Genomic DNA, 16,146 nt, shown 5'->3' on the forward strand with positions numbered 1-16,146 from the left:
TTGGTTGAAAGTTTGATAAATCCGACAATCCGTAAACGGAGCAAGCTCCAAGAAGATCGGCAACCGGAATGGGAAAAGGCACTCCCACCGCCTTTGCCGTAAGCAAACGCGTCGGAAAACAGCAGCGGAACCGACCTTACACAAAACGTCAAATACGCTCCGCTACGCTTTGGGACGTTCCGTATCCGTTCGGTTTGGTTTTGTGTTTTTGTTTTGCTTTGTTATTCCTCTCGTTTACCTTTATTCGTACGGATTCTTCATCCGAGCGAGAGGAGGAGGAGGAAAAAAAGAACTGAGCCACATCTGCACGTGACTGCTATTGAAATTGATAACGGTTCCAGGGTTCACTCACGGAGTTTATGAGCCACAACGAGCGGAAAATATCGCCCGGGAAGGCTTCTCCAGGAGGATGATAGATCTGGCTGAAGCTGGGGTGAAGTTTGAGAAGGTAGGACAATTTATTGCACCTCCTTGTGTTCTGTACCAGAAAGGGAAAATGAAATGATGATTGAAAGTACGAAATATCACCGTTAATGTTTTAATATTTTACTGACTGATACAACGCCGTGAATGTACAAAGGGTACCAAAAGTTAGAATTTGACATTAAAAAGCATGTAGAAAAGTATGCTTTCCCTCAAGCTGCTTAACGAACCTGAGCTGTTTTTATTCATCCCATTTTTACTGTGGATGTGAGTTAAAAATACACTTCCAACCCTTTGAGCACCATGTTTCGGCGAAATTAACCAAAATAGATTCCTACTTCGACACTGTTTGTACGTTGGAAGTTGATCTAGTAAAATATTTCCAGTTTGTTTTACTTCCACGTATGCTAAACAAACGCCCACGTTCACGCAGTTCCGATGATTTTACGTTTGCTCTTTCCTTTTAAACCTTGTACCGTATGTAATTGTCTTATTTTATGGTGCATGTTTCCTTCCCTTTCGTGCGCTTTAAAATAATATAACATTATTTTTTATGGCCCCCCCCACCCCCCGGTCGGTGTGCACGAACAAATGCATTCACTCATCTCCACCCACCAACGAACAACCCGGTTCGGTTTCGGTGGATTAGTTAACGGTGCGATTCGTCGAGTGAAAACCACCAGGCGGCTCCATCGAAAAGATGAAAACCACCGGGCGCCTCCATCCGACCGCGTGAAGCATGTAAACACTTTTGTGAAACAAATATGTGAAGCGACAGCGACGACTGCTAACAGTTGTTTGAGTCTTGCTATGAGTTTGTCGGTTTTGAAGGTGGTTTTCCACAAGGCTAACTCATTCTCGCACGTGAGGTTCTGGGCCATTATTTAAGCGTTGGTGGTTAATTTATGGTCCAACGTAGCCATTGCTCACCTGTTTGTAAGCGGACCGGCACAAAAGGTGGAAGATCTAATCAAAGATTCCCGGCTCGGATAACGTCCCGGTAGCGCCCGGTGGATGGATGTATTGAACTATGGAATTGTTAATTACTTCCACCCACTTGCCACGGTACTCACGGTCGGAAGTGAGGCCTCTGGATCCGATATCGAAGCCGTCCAGCGCGAAAATAGTATTTCGCTGTTACCTTTCAATTATGCTTCGAACGGCGAGGTCGACGTAAAATTTATGGTGCAGACTTTCGTACTTGGCACGGTTTTGTTGAGCATTCAATTAGCTTAATGTATTTCGTGTGCTGTATGGAAATGTTCTCCGCCCGCTCTCTCTCGTAGGCAGCATAAATCAATAGCTATGAAACCGAACCTCCTCGCATACCATGTGGCGTCGAGTGGTGGGCGGTGTGAGTGTGTGTGGGGGGGTGGTGAATGGCACTTTACATGAAACCCCAATTGCTGGAACGAAGGGCCAGGAGGGGGTGGCGGGGCGAGCCCGGAAGCGAGTGGCAAAAAATAATAACCGTTGAAAGGTCAGCACTGTCAACAGTGCTTTTCGGTTCGCTCGTTTCTTGCGGTCGGCTGAGAATTCATCACACGTTCTCGTGGCGGGTGCCAAAATGTTTGCCCGGCACGAAGGGGCTCGCGTACACACTAAAAATACGTGACCTCTGCCGGTCGTCGCTCACCGGGAATGGTACGGGGCCGTTTTCGAGCGGGAAGTGCTGGAAAACTGGGCCCGTCCGTTGGTGCCGTACGAACGGGGATTTTTCGTACGGAAACTCTTGCCTGAAGCATTTTGTTTTGTCGGACTTGTATAAAGGATTATCTGGAGCTTTGAAGCTGCCTACCAGTTTGTCAGTGCCAGACGCAAGCAAAAGGTACATATTCTGTGGCAATGCAAACGGAAAAGGGACAATTTAGGACCATGCTAATGACGGTCCAGCTCCCTCTGTGACAGTCGGGATGGGATGCTTTGGTTTTGACGTTTAAAATAATGCAATGAATTCGAAGCATTTTGGGACGTTTAATAATGGGTCGGATTAAGTGCGACCGGTTTGGGGAAAGAACCTTTTCCCACGAGGAAAAAGAATTTATCACTGTCGCTCAAATCCGGGGGTTGGAAAATGACAAATGGAACGTGCAAAACCATGGGCAAATGGATAGGAAAATTCCCCGTTGATGTTTCATTCGAGTACTTCAGCAAATCTTTGTCTCTTTTCACCTGAAACGGCTTCCGTCATTATAACCCCGGGCACGTATCGGTTTGCAGAATAAAAGGGTTTCGAGAAAAAGATACCACACAGAAACCACCCTATTACTGCAACCAATGCACTTTTCCGAGCGCACCCAGAACGATCAATTGGGTCAAGTGTAAGCGGATAGCTCGAGCGGAGTCTCATTGCGCTCCATTTCCGCCCTAATGAAGCTCGTTCCCATTTATGATATCCGTTCCTACATACCATTTTCATCGTGTTTTTTTCCCCCCCTGTCGTTTCGTTTGTTTGCCCAGCAAAACGTCCCATTGCGAATCAAAGCTCAAAGCGAGAAAGCAATTAGATGCTTCACTTCTAACGGACGAATGGATGTGAATGGGCGATGGGAAAGGAAGTGTCCCACTTCTACCGAGTTGGTTTTTGCCTGGCAGATTTATTTCAGAATCCTTCATCGACCCAGTAGAATTAAATGGAACCGGTGGAAATGGATCTCACAGATGCTGCCAGATGGAACCGGGGAGAAGTGTATAAATGAATATTTAAAAGCTCGATAAAAGGTAGGAAGATGTTTACATTTAATATCGCCTTTTTTATCTTGCGTCGGAATATTTTATATTCCTTTATTTGCACACAAGTGTGTATTTGAATGTATAAACAGAACTGAGAAAATCGTATCGTGTACACAGATCGAATATGGTATCAGCCAAATGTTGGCTTCCATAACACCTTTGCATAATTTTTGTAACAGAAAAAGTTGCCCGATAGCGTGTGATTTGTTACTGTATGCGATGGTTCCCGTTTGACGCAAACAAAGAACTAAACATTTGTCCAAAAAGCGTCACGCTAGTGGACGAAACTAACTTTCCTTTTCCACTTGACCGCATTCAAATGGAACAAGACTATGCTAAACTACCATTCCAGTCGAGATTCCATTCTTTCTCCCCGGCCTTGGGGTTGACTGACTTCTTATCAGTTTGTTTGTTCCGCCGGTGGAAAAGTTTTTTCTTCCCAAAAAAATGTCCTACCCCGGCGCCACTGGGACCATCCCACCATGAGAATTTATGGCTAACAAGATTGTAATCAAGACAAGAGCATTCCCGGTTCGTGTCCGAAGGCGCTTGCGAAGTAAGTAGTTTGTAAGATAAATAGAGATTAGAACAAAGGTTTGCCCACTTTCACGCGGTAACATGTGTCGAAACAATCAGTGGGGTTCGATTGCTTCACCGTAGGATAAGTTGGGCTTTCCTTATGTTTATTGATGAGACAATCAAACATTCAAATCATGCTAGAAAAATTTAATCAAAGAGACGTGAGCAATTCGTATCAAAACCCGGTTTTTCCCTTTATTAAAATTCTGTTGCAAATTGAAAAGAAACACAAAGTTAATTTCAACTTCGTTCGCACGCAGTTTCGGTCGTAAAAAGTTCAGCCAATTAAAATTACTTATCCCCCCGAATGTGCCGTTAATGGAATGTTTAACCTGTCAGTCGCTTTTCCGTGACACTCACTTATTTCCTCCACCCACAAAACGGGGGAGGGGTGGTTGGCGGATAAATTCATAAATGTAACACCTTTTGACAGATGCCAACTGCTTCCATCACCTCGTCGCAACTCATCGCCCACACACACACACACACTTCCGGCGCGATGATAAATTTGCACTGCCACTGGTAAATAGGTTAATGAGTTCGCTATTAGGAAGGCGACAGGCGACGGCACGGAATAATACGTTCATTAGAATAATCCATTCGAAGATCGATTTCGTGGAAAACGTGGCTCCATAAATCATACTACTTCAATCAACAGCCCGTCTCACTCCTCCGCTGGACACGTGTCATCTCCACGACGGAGCCCCTAGCATCGGTGCGGTTATCGGGATGAATATTTTACCATAGAAAATTCTACCTCATACATATGTCCATTTCCCAAATGATGGACGCTTGCTCTGCCCCGTAACTCCGTGTCCCTTAATCTTCCATTCCCCAAGGGGAGAACTCACATATTACCATGTCATCCCGCTGGCATTCACCGAACTGCTGCGGGGATGTTATTTGCTAGCGCTTACATTGAAATCCTCCAGCTATTGCTAGCTTTCCCTTGCGAGCCCTCGGGTGGTGATCGATATTTGTAGTTGGCTTTTCCGGGTACGTGATTGGATGTACTCTTCCGCAGCACGGACGGAGGGTCAACAAAAATAGGAGAAAAGATCTACTGAATAGCACCTGAGTAGATTAAATAAACATTCGGTTATTCATCGGACAAATAGTCGATACGAGTTCGAGGGAGTGATATAAAAGGGGTGCCGGTAGTTTCATTTTAATTCCGAGAAGCGCTTACTTCTCTTTCACATTCGATAATCCTTACTGAGAGGATTGCATTTTGAATGCGTTAATGATTTTTTCATTCAGTTCTTAATCGTTTTACCCCATTTTGTAAAGCTGTACAAGTTTTCAAGTGATTGAATAAACTTATTTTATCTTGAACGCAATTTCCCAACGTCAAAAACGAATCTCTGAATAGGAGTTTTGAAAGTTCTTAAAATTCTTGAGTTGTTGTAAATGGAAAACGTCCATCATCAACCTCATTAAACCCTCACCCAATGGCAATGGCCAACGCATAGTTTACCGGAATCCAAAATCGTACAAATAAATACCATTCCACCCCCCCCACCGACCGAGCGACGGACCGAAATTTATTTCCATTTTACGGCCCTTAATGACATTGCAAACCGATTATAATGTCACTCGAGCAGTAAACCAGTTGGGAAAGCATTAACACACTACCACGCGCGGGAAATACTCCCCCCTCCTCCTCCGTGCCATACGTTCGTTTCGCTTCTTACAAAGCTTTTAATGCGTTTTTCACGGAATGAATTTGTCCCTTTCCAAGACACTTTTCCATCATTCCACCAATGTGAAGCCGTTTTCCCGTTGGTGGATGCTCGAGTCGAGTTGGGAAACAATAATTTCCCGTTAATCGAGTGTCTTTGTGGTTGGGGGGAGACTTTGAAAAGGTTGACCAGTAGACGCCGAGCAACGTACAGGACTTTTCCCTCAGAAAGATTGCTGTAGGCTAAAAGTAATAGAAAATAATTTCAACAAACCTACTCCAACAAGAAAAAGTCGGCTACTCGCACGTGTAACTCCGTTTCGGGGTTTCAGTTTTCCGAAACGTTGAAAGTTTTTCACGGTTCGTTTAGTCTCCGGTTGGAAAAGGGCAGCACGTTGCTAGGGTTCCGCACCATCGCCTCCTTTTGTTCTACCGTACTAGTATGGGTTCAGGTAAAACTTCGCCTGGTTACTTAGTTTGTAGTTCACAGCGAAACGGAACATTGTTTCCGTTGGGTGGGTGTTTTTCCATCAACTGTGACAACAACGTCAGGCTCGAAGGAAAAATAACACACAGCCCGGAAAGAAAGGCGAACAACATCTGCGCTGCCTTGTGGAATACTCAAATTACTTGCTTGCTTTCGCCAACGGGAAAGGAAATGTCACAGTCTCGATCGATTTTTCTTTTATCACCACACGGCATGCTTCGACTGAGAGTTTTTTCTGTTTTTATTCAGTATTTGCTTTAGTACGCAAAATTTTTCATTTCCTCAAAAAGACATTTCACTCGCAACGAAGAAGAAAACTGCAAAAAAGAAGATAACGATAAAACTGCACACCGGAAAAACGGTCGAAAAACCTGGGGAGGATCACATTCACTTTCGTCCGAGGGGTGGCGTTTTTCCGAGCGCTTTCCCGCCGAGCCACATGGATTACTCAGCGGGAGTGACACTCTTGAATTTTGATTGCACTTCTTTCGGCGGAAGTTTTCCCTTTTTCCGCCTCCCCCTCTGTTTTCCACCGTTCATCGACTCCGAGTGGCGCCCTCAAAATCACACACTCACACACACACGCAATGGAAATAGGTGCGAAAATAGGCCCCAGAAAGATAGAAGGTTCGTCGTGGCGCGAGTCACGGTAAAGTTGTAGGACAGCTTCGGTGCAAACTTTCCCAACTTTCCGCCGGGGTTTCCACCGACGTCGGCGGGGTAGCTCGGGTCTAAAATTAACCAACCAAACAGGGGCGACGCGCGCCAAGCCAGGTCCTTGAGGGTTGTCGTGCGTTTTCCCTTCGCGTACTGATAAGCGGGTCCGATTACGTAATATTATTTTTAATTCTATTCTGCTTTCGCAAGGGATTTGTGGGATGGAAAACCCGCAGCGGAAAACAACGATCGTAAACAAATCGATGCACGGGAAACTATAATTACACACAAGTACACGGGCAACTGGGGGGGAAGTGACCCCGGTGTGAGGTGTCGGTGGAATAAATTGTTGCCTCAAGGCGCTTCCAGACGCAGGCCGCACAACTTCTTCACGCGCCGCTTTTCCAATCCACACAACTTGACGTGGCAAACCAACGCCAAACAACGCCAAAACGGCTCGAGGCTCCCCGTTGGTAAGGGATTGGAATCCTTTTCGAAAAGCACCAACACTTGAGCTAGCACACACGCACACACACAAACACACACGTGACGCGGTTCACCAGACACCCACACCACGATGGATCCGAGGAGCGACCACTTCACTGCACCCTCTGATAACGCACACGCCCCCCTCCCGATGGGGTCGGGAAACTCGACCCTCCCCCCTCCCCACCGTCTTGACAGACAGGCCCACGGGGGATTGACTGATTGGTTGGCGTTTTGCACCGACTAACGCCGAGATTTCGCGACGGACGCAACACAAACCTTTCGGTACCTCCACCCACTGTGTTTTTCCGAGGGCACGAGGAGGGGGCCTCCGCTCTGTGTGTCTGTGGCGCAGCCTGGCTGGGGTTCGCGCGGACAACAGGCCACAAGCGGACACGTCCTAGGCTGTCAATCTTCACTCACCGACTGGAGGCCAAGCCTGGAACGAACGCGCGCTGAACTCGCTCGCTTTTGGGAAGCTCCGGTTCGGGCGCTCGTGTCGTGCCCGATTTTCCCCTTTTTTCCGGACAAATTTCCCACGCTGAGTGCCAACGCACGGAGCGACTTACTCGCAGGGAAATGGAGCACCGTGCTGCTGAGAAAACTCCTCCCGGGAAAGTGGACACATGGCCGAAAGGTCTCCCACGAATCTTCTCTCCAACTTGCCTTAAGCACGCTGGATCCTGCTGTTTGATAAATGACTCAATTTCGTTGCCATTGGAAAATGTTCTAACGAAAAGTATGTTGTTCCGAAAGTAAAACATAACGGTAATTTTATTTAGTTTTCATCATTCTCTTCAAATTTTTAATTCACAGTTTTTTGACGCAATGCTTTTAACTCAATTTTATTCGTTTCTTTGAGAATATTTAAAGAAAACATTTGTGGAAATTTCTTTATGTTTGGATGATTTAAATTTGCGTTACATTGAGTTTTCCCGAATAATTTGATACTTTTCTATGAAACTCTGTAAAAAGCAGTAAACAGGAATAAACCTTCTCATAACAAATTCCCTCAATGCTAACATTATTCTAGAAACAAATGAAGACATTAATGTTTTTTAATATATGAAGACAAAATTTTTTCTAGAAACAAACAAAAAAATTTCACTACTTTATAGTTGTTTCTTTCTCCTAAAAACTATGTCTCCTTATATATGTATAAGTTTTCATTAGATAATTGTGATTTCAATCACCCTCCAGGGGGATCGATTCATTTCACTTGATTTTGTATACAAACAACTTTCACTGCTCTCCGTTTGTGCTGGTTCCTCATTATTCACGAATGATTTATGTTGGTAATTTGCCTCTAATTTTCTCTCTTGGCGAGCGAAATCGATTCCTTCTCTGTTTTACTCTCGTCATGTGAGGAGCTGTTTTTCATGTTTTTCCAAGTTCTGTATGAGAATTTCCACTCCGCCACGACGTTTAGGTTGTACGAAAAGTTCTTTGCTAGCGTGGAGCCAAACATTTTCGGATATTTTTTAAACGCATTTTGATATCAATACGCAAGGAGTTCATGTTCAATGTGAAAAATAAGTGTTTACTCGCATCTGTATTTGTTTTTAGACAATTTCGTTGTTGAACTTCAATTCGAATACTTCCTGGGCTTGGGTTGAGCCATTGTAACAATTGCTAGTGCTATGGATTTCCTAATTTGTTACATTCACTCTGTCTTTCTGTTAAATATCTTCCCCGCATAACGAGACAGGGGAGTCTAATATGTGAATAGCAAATTTGCTCTAGCTAAATATTGGTGATTATATGCTGCATTGTCGCTGTTTGTTTTTTGATTCTTTCAACAATTGATTGTAAAGTTTTTGTAACTGGGCGGGACGATCGTATCGCTACGGTGTACATATGGTTTTTGCTAGCTGTGTGTTTTCTCTATATCGTTGTCTACTTTCATATTTTAACTGGAATAGATGTACTAGATGTAGCTCTGGCACTTTCATTAAATTAAAAATAGTAGCTCTAGCCATCTGAAGTCATTTACTTAATTTACTACTACCTAACATTCGCTTCATTGAATTTATTTATTTCTACGACAAGAAGATATTAGTTCGGTTGTGCCTAAATGGGAAAACTCTTTCTTCTGCACCTCGAATACGTTTTTATATATTTAAGTGATTGAACTTTTGTTAATAATTGAATTGTAACTCAAACAATTGTCGGCAAACAACGCTTTTGTTAACTCATGCTGTTTGATAACCGCTTTTCATTTAGGTTACTTCATGTCTATTCTTCCACTTCTATATAACGCGAGTGCACTAATATTTTCTAGTGCTTTTAATTGAATTTCCTGGCACACATGTCCTTTACATGTTGTCGCCATTCCTAGAGACTTCTATCACATGCAAAGAAAATTTGCCTGAGTTTTCCTCCTACCTGTTAAGGTTTATCATAGCAGAAGCTTTTAAGGTACCTATTCAACGGGTTTATGAAGAATTGAATTATTTGCTTCTTCTTAAATAAAGTTCCCTTCTTAAAGACCAACGATGGCTTCATTGTGTCCACGCAGAAGCTTCCCAAAACGAGCAAAGCAAATGGGAAAGGCTCCTTCGTTTGAAGCATGCAACAGTAAACATCCGGTTTCTCTCTGACCACTTACTTCAATTCCTCCACCTCCTTCTCCTGTCCGCCCTCCTTCGCAACAGTGGGCGCCAACCCATCGAAGCCATTCTTGAGGAAAATCTCCTCAATGTTCTGTATCGAGCGTGCGTTCCGCTTCGGGCTGAGGACGCGCCGTTCATCCTCATCGAACTCGCTGTCCTCGGTTTCCGTATCGCCGAACTGTAGGCTATCGATGCTCTCCGCATCCCCGTCGGCCCCCGCCCCCAGCTGGTAGCAGCTCTCCGACAAGTGGTTGTACGTTTCCAGATCGATAAAGTACTGCTCGTTGTCCAGAATCGTCTGGCGCCATTCGGTGTTGTCGAACGGGTCCAGATTTCCGCCGTACTCCGCCGGCAGCAGGTCCTTCGAGACGTACTTGTGCAGTGAGCTGAGGGAACTCCCGTGCAGGTGTATCTGTGTAGGAGGGAAAGAGAGGACTTAATTGTCGCATACTTGCCCGATGGAAGTGGAATAATTATCAGACTCACCCGTCGACGAATCTTATCCTTAAGGAATGGTTTCAATACGGCCAAAATGGCATCGAAGTAGAACGGCTCGTGTAGGACGTGGAACGCTTTGAACCGCAGCGGAAATGCTTCCTGAACCACCTCGACCGTTTTCTTTGCCAGATGAGGCGACAGGTACCTGGGAAGCACGTAGGAAAACATTATTGATTAGTCCGCTTCTGCGTGGCGGTTGAGACTCACTCACCGGGCGTGAGCAAAACCAAGTCCAGCCATATCCAGCAATACCACCAACCCTCCGATTTGGGTCTCCGGACTCCGGACGGCGTCCTCCAGCGCTAACACATTGCTGCGAAACACGTAGTCAACAGGAATTTTGTATGGATCACATTTTTCTGGAGGAAGAAGAGCAAACGATCGATGGAAGATAACGGAAACGCTTATGGCATAGGGACCGGTTTGGTGAAACTCACCGACTCGAAACAAGTAAATCTGCCGCCCATGTTCATCCTTCTTGGGCAGCATCGTCTGTATTTGCATCTCGAGCATAAACTTCATCTCCGACGGTGGGGACACTTTGAATATCTCCGGGTACTCCTCCTTCATCTTGTAGTACTTTTGCATCTGGGAAAAGGGATGTAAATCAATTCAGATGCAAATCAGTGTCAGTGTCTCCGGGAAAACCGGGCAGTTGTCCAGCTGGGAACGTACCATTTTGAACGCTTTCTCGACGTCAAATTTTTTTGGCGCGTAAAAATCGCAACAGAAACGAATCGTCCCTCCGACACCCGAGCGCCCGCTGGTGGTTTTCGTTGTAGATGTTCAGCTGCTGGCGTAGCTGGCGGATTTTGGTGTACGTCAGCTCACCACCCGTTTCGCCCAGCTCCTTCTCGGCCTTCTCGCGATACTTGGGGTCTACCGGGGGGAGGGAGATAAAAAAGAGAATTAAAAAATGTTCACCGATCGTAACGGAATGCAATCTGGTAGAATTGAAAAGAAAACTCCATCGCTTTTCCATGGCTAACCTAGATTTTTGTTCATCTCGTACTCCAGCATCGCATTGTTGTCGAGCGTGGCGGTTTTTCCGAAGATTTTCCGCGGGCTGTTCAGCGGTGTGCTTTCGTTGCTGGACATTGTTTTCCCCTCCGCTTCCGGATCGGTCCGCGATGTAATCGGATATGCTAACTGGGACTACGAGTTTTCCCCGTTCACTTGTGGTTTCACTCCTTTCTTCCGCTTTTCACACGATCTGGTTTACGATGCAATTATCCTTGCCGTACAGATGTCATTTGGGTTGGTGGGAAATTTCCTGTGAAAAAGACACAAATTGTTACCATGGAATACAACGGAATATATTTGTCATATTTGTTCTTCAATATTTCGCAAACGATTCGTCGTTGCAAACATAGTGTAAGCACTAACAATCTTCTTTACTTTTCACAACCCAACGTGAACGCCAGAGCATACAAACATTATTCCGATGGTGGTTTGTGCGAACGATCTATTTTCTTTTCTTTGCGTTGGTACTTTTCTTCTTCCCGGAGGAAGCGCGGTTTGGAAATAAACACTGTTTGGTTCGGTTTGTTTATTTCTTTAACGCACCGATATTTCGCCGCTAATGTGCAATCGATGTGCTTCACTCCCATTCAATCAGCCGCGATATACGTCGATCGACTTTTTTGCTGTTCGTTCGTGTCTTTTCCTTATCTTCCTTGCTTGTGTTAACGTTTCTTGCTCGAGGCGGGAAGATTATATCGCCGCCTTTAAGGGGAAAATATTAATGACTCTAAGTCTCATCACCTATCCTACGGATCAGCGGGTACGATCATCGAGTCACTCGCAGGCCGAATGATGGACGGAGGCCGTTTAATTGAATCATAAATTAAGAAGAGGGTGACTCACAGCGAGAGAGGGAAAAACCGGGGAGGGAAGAAAAATAACTGTCATACAGAGGATGGTTAACGAACTCGCCAACAGGGGTTCGTGGCGAAACAAAACGGGCTGATCGTGTCTGGTTGCGGAATCGAGACGGAAAGGGGTGGATGGTTGAGGACGCCGGAACGATTATTTTTAGCAAAAACAATTCTCTTCGACTCTTGCGCCACCACAAGGAAAACCGACGTTCTGAAACGAATTCACCAGTACAATGCTCGACATTCAAATTGTCCTCGTAGACAATGCATTTTTGGGGTGTGAAGTGTGTGTGTGCATAATCTCGGGTAATGAAAGATGTTTGTCACATCGTTAGAAGACGATATGAATTCCTTCGTTCATAGCAGGGAGGATCGTTTTAACCTCTGGCTTGCACTGCGAGAGTTATGAGGGTGATGCGGAAAATAAACAAAACGGAAACACTTGTTTCCACTTGCACAGCTGACACAGAAACATATTTTTTCCTGTGTTCGTATCAATAAACATATTTTTAAATCTGTCCTTGTCAATCCTTCTCTCTTGTTATGAAACATTGTGTTATGTGAAGCTTTCCCTTAACATACGAGACAGTGAATAAAAATAGTTCAACGTCCGACGTCGTTTACGGTAAATTTTGTTACTCTTTGAGTGTTTCTTCTTTATCTTCTGACACCATCATAAATTGTTGCAGTGCAAAAGTTAGCGCCATGATTATATTTTTCGACCCTTGCTGTGAGAAATACTTTTAATTTGCCGTTAATGAAGTGTAATAAAGTGTTGGTGGGTATGTTATATTTTTTTATTTCATTTAGCACTCTTTCAACCGAAAAATATATTGAAAAGTGAATGTATTTAAAACCTTTACGAGTTGATTTATATTAATATACCAGAGTAGGAGACTTTATGTCTTTCTACTAGAAAAATGCTGTTTATTTTGTGTACAAGCCAAAACTAAAGCTTTATAGATGCTGGAGGTTTGACAAATGAGAAGCTTTAACATGAGTGGAAAATAAGAGATACCGAGTATCATCTTAGAATAAAACATTGAAGAAACAATTTTGGTTGTTTTTTTCTTAAAATACTGCACCATCTATTCTGACATAATTTAAAAACTCCATAAAACATCGTATAATACCTGGACAACGGCTTTTCTTTCTAATCTCTTTTAATCCTACACAGTGTCCACTCTCTATCGACACGATGCCTGTGTGCATCTGGCGTGATAAATCCCCTTTTCATGCATTCCACCAGTCTTCGGTTGATTGATGCGCGTAAAAGTGGCATTTATCCACTGAATTTGTTCACTGAAACTGCCAATGAATGTTCCGAAACGATTGTCCTCGTCCAGCATTCCGCTCGAGCATCGCCTCACGTACAAGAGGCTCTAATGAATGGCCATCCGATGCAGATCCAGCACACACGGTGCACGCTATTTGCAATTCAAATTTTCAAATCATCGTCCCCCCTCCCGCCGGCGGGATTCACCGTCCTTCCTGTTGCACTCGATTCCCATCGAATGTCGATCGGCACGGCTTAAACCACAATCGACCTCGAGCGTAATTGGAAACGGTCACGCAAAGGCCTCAAGGTTAACACATCTGAACCAGGAGGACCCTCGAGGGGCGAAGAAAAGCTTTGGAAAACATGGAACCCCCCTCCTTCAGTCACGAAGAAGACAATGTGGCGCCAAAAAACAGTTGAAATTGGCCATCACGGCATGCATGCACCGAGTGTGTTGGTGTGTGAAATTCCGATTTGCGTCACTGTTTTCCCAACGTGCTATCGAACGTCCCGACATCGAGCCTTTCCTCCGACGGATTGGATGGATGCAGCACGCGGCCAAGTGGCTGAGCTACCATTGCAACGAGAACGAGACAGATGGTAAGAGGGAGAAAAACAGTCTGTTCTAAAGCGCACACTCTGATGAAAACGCGTACTCGCATGACGTCGCGTGAGGATGTCCTGAACGAAAAAGATGCAACTTATCCTCGTTTTCCCTCCAGTTTATCATTTCCCAGAACGAACGGGAACAGATGCTTTCCAAAGGATGCAACATGATTCTTTTCATTGAGTGCCAAATCTGAGAGCTCTTGTTTGTCACACTTGCCCTTCCCTAAACCCGATTTGAAGGTGGTTTTGCGACGTGAGCCGAGGAGAATATCTGCAGGTGTGAAAAGAAATCTTGTCTCGGCGTTAATGGCGCCCCTGGATTTGTGTTGAAAAATCAAACACACCTTTTCCGGGACGGGAACACGTTTTTTTCAGGTGGTACTCATTCCATGGCCACTGACTTACCAGGGTGTGTGTTGAGAATTTCGATTGACGAAGGAAAATTTATTGAAATATCACATCCGATGGTTCGTGGAAAAGTGTTTAGTGACGACCTTTCTTACGGATTGCGAGGCGAAACTACACAGACACTCCACTTTAGCAGATAAATGGTTGGAATATATATTCTACACTAGTCCTCAAACAGTTGGCTAACAACTACGGCAAACCCCAATTTCACGAACTATCGGTGAGACACTCCTCATTCACCGACAATTAATCTCGATTGTCCCGTATTTCGCGACGCGTTTCGCGAGGGATAGAATTTTCCGCGAGCACTTTTCAATTCCGACTGACGCGGCTTTCCCTGCTGAGTACGCCCGAAACGTGCCCACGGTCGGGAAAAACCGAAAAGAGCGAGGAAACCCGGTGGCGTTAGGGCGCGACCACGTTTGCATTCTCATGCCGCTCTCACACGATTACGTTTGCGGTGGTTTGTTTTTCGCTTCTCTCGCAAAGAAAAAATCTTCTCTGATTTCTGTGGAGAACAGATGTTTTCCCCCGGTAAAGGAAGCGTACGTGCCACGCGTTTCCACACGTTTTTGTGCTTTGAATGGGGTTGCGAAAGGGGGAAGCTAGCTGTCACTTGCTGTCAGTTGCTGTCATCAGCTCATACTGTGAGTCTTGTGTTGATGGTTCGTGTCTTGGATATCGGTACAGGATTGAATTGAATAAAAAACAATTGCTTGCATTTTCGAAATATTTTACATCAAATGTTCAACTGATCAACTTTGGTGCTAGCGCTTACTGAAGTTAGGGAAAGGTAGTAAAGTATTTCTTTAGGCTCCTTCTATCGCCGCCACCTCCAATTGTCCTGCAGCAGCTTCCAAGCACACGCTAACGTTTTCCAGTGCGGAGTTGAGCTCGCCAACAGAGTCATTTATGGCCACGGCAAGACACTGTTCGGTATCGGAGGCGATCTCGGACACCTCCTGGGACGTTTGTCTAACAAGTTCCGACGCATCTTTGACGATTTCCTCCGCAACGTTCACCGCCACTGGAGCCTGTAGAAAAAAGGGGACTCCTTTAAGCTACTTGAAACATTGCTTTCACCTCCTTTCACTTACGTTCTCAAGCGCACAGTTCATTTGATCTACGATCCAGTTGTTTTCCGACAGACATTTCGTTCCGATCGCAACAATTTCGTTCACCTTGCCGAGTGCCAGACTCATGAACTCCTCGATGTTCTGCTGGATCTGTCGCACGCGGCTCAACGTTTCCTTCGCGCACTGTCCCGCACTTTCGCCGGCCCCTGCCACGCTGTCCTTTATGGCCTGTCCGACCGCTTCAAAGCACGGTGAGGCCTTCCTCCCCAACTCACCCAACGGACCGTCGTATTTTGCAATTTCCTGCAGAACCTTCTCGTTATAGAGCGTCTCTAGCTCTTTGATGGCATCGAGGACCGAACGGACTTGGGCGCGCGTGTTTTGCCCCGCCAGAGTGACACTATCGATCGTTTCCTGCGCAACGCCTTTGAGCAGGTTGTTCAATTCGTTGAAGAATCGTTCATGCAATTCCGAAGATAGCGCGAGGGCTGTATCACTCGCTACCGGTGCAGCTTGAAGCTGTACGGAGTGTCAGAAGAATACGGGTCAAAGATTCACTGAACTACGAACACCTTACCCCAAAGTCTTACCTGACCGAAGCAAACGGCTAGTGCTGCTACCAATAGTAGTTTCATGATTTAAAACTCCATGAAATCGATCTTACACTTGGCTTTTATACCAAGTGTATAGTGTTTGTATTGGGCCGCAATGATTGTTCAGCAACTTGAAAGTTTGTTATCT

At 45.1% G+C, this 16,146-nt stretch overlaps 2 protein-coding genes across 2 annotated transcripts; both read right to left on the reverse strand.

Moving 5' to 3' along the window:
• Window positions 1-9,650: 9,650 nt before the first annotated feature.
• Window positions 9,651-11,309, reverse strand: LOC131267617 (retinaldehyde-binding protein 1-like). Its single transcript, XM_058270535.1, is given in 7 exon segments — window positions 9,651-10,070; window positions 10,145-10,301; window positions 10,368-10,515; window positions 10,594-10,744; window positions 10,832-10,864; window positions 10,866-11,035; window positions 11,146-11,309. Coding segments are annotated over 7 exon segments (1,188 nt in total). The 5' UTR covers window positions 11,255-11,309.
• Window positions 11,310-15,022: 3,713 nt separating this feature from the next.
• Window positions 15,023-16,040, reverse strand: LOC131267618 (uncharacterized). Its single transcript, XM_058270536.1, has 3 exons — window positions 15,996-16,040; window positions 15,427-15,924; window positions 15,023-15,363 (listed from the first exon to the last, which is right to left on the reverse strand). Exons 1-3 carry the CDS (start codon window positions 16,038-16,040, stop codon window positions 15,139-15,141), a joined length of 768 nt encoding a protein of 255 aa, XP_058126519.1. The 3' UTR covers window positions 15,023-15,138.
• Window positions 16,041-16,146: the final 106 nt, after the last annotated feature.

This window comes from Anopheles coustani, chromosome 2, assembly GCF_943734705.1.
Source record: "Anopheles coustani chromosome 2, idAnoCousDA_361_x.2, whole genome shotgun sequence".
Classification (NCBI taxonomy): domain Eukaryota; kingdom Metazoa; phylum Arthropoda; class Insecta; order Diptera; family Culicidae; genus Anopheles; species Anopheles coustani.

What these genes read in the sequence shown, in the direction of transcription:
- LOC131267618 (XM_058270536.1), bottom strand. Translation starts at nt 16,040, where the DNA reads ATGAAACTACTATTGGTAGCAGCACTAGCCGTTTGCTTCGGTCAG. An exon ending in TAGCCGTTTGCTTCGGTCAG is followed by an intron (nt 15,925 to 15,995) that starts GTAAGACTTTGG and finishes CACTCCGTACAG; the next exon opens with CTTCAAGCTGCACCGGTAGC. An exon ending in TGAACTGTGCGCTTGAGAAC is followed by an intron (nt 15,364 to 15,426) that starts GTAAGTGAAAGG and finishes TTTTTTCTACAG; the next exon opens with GCTCCAGTGGCGGTGAACGT.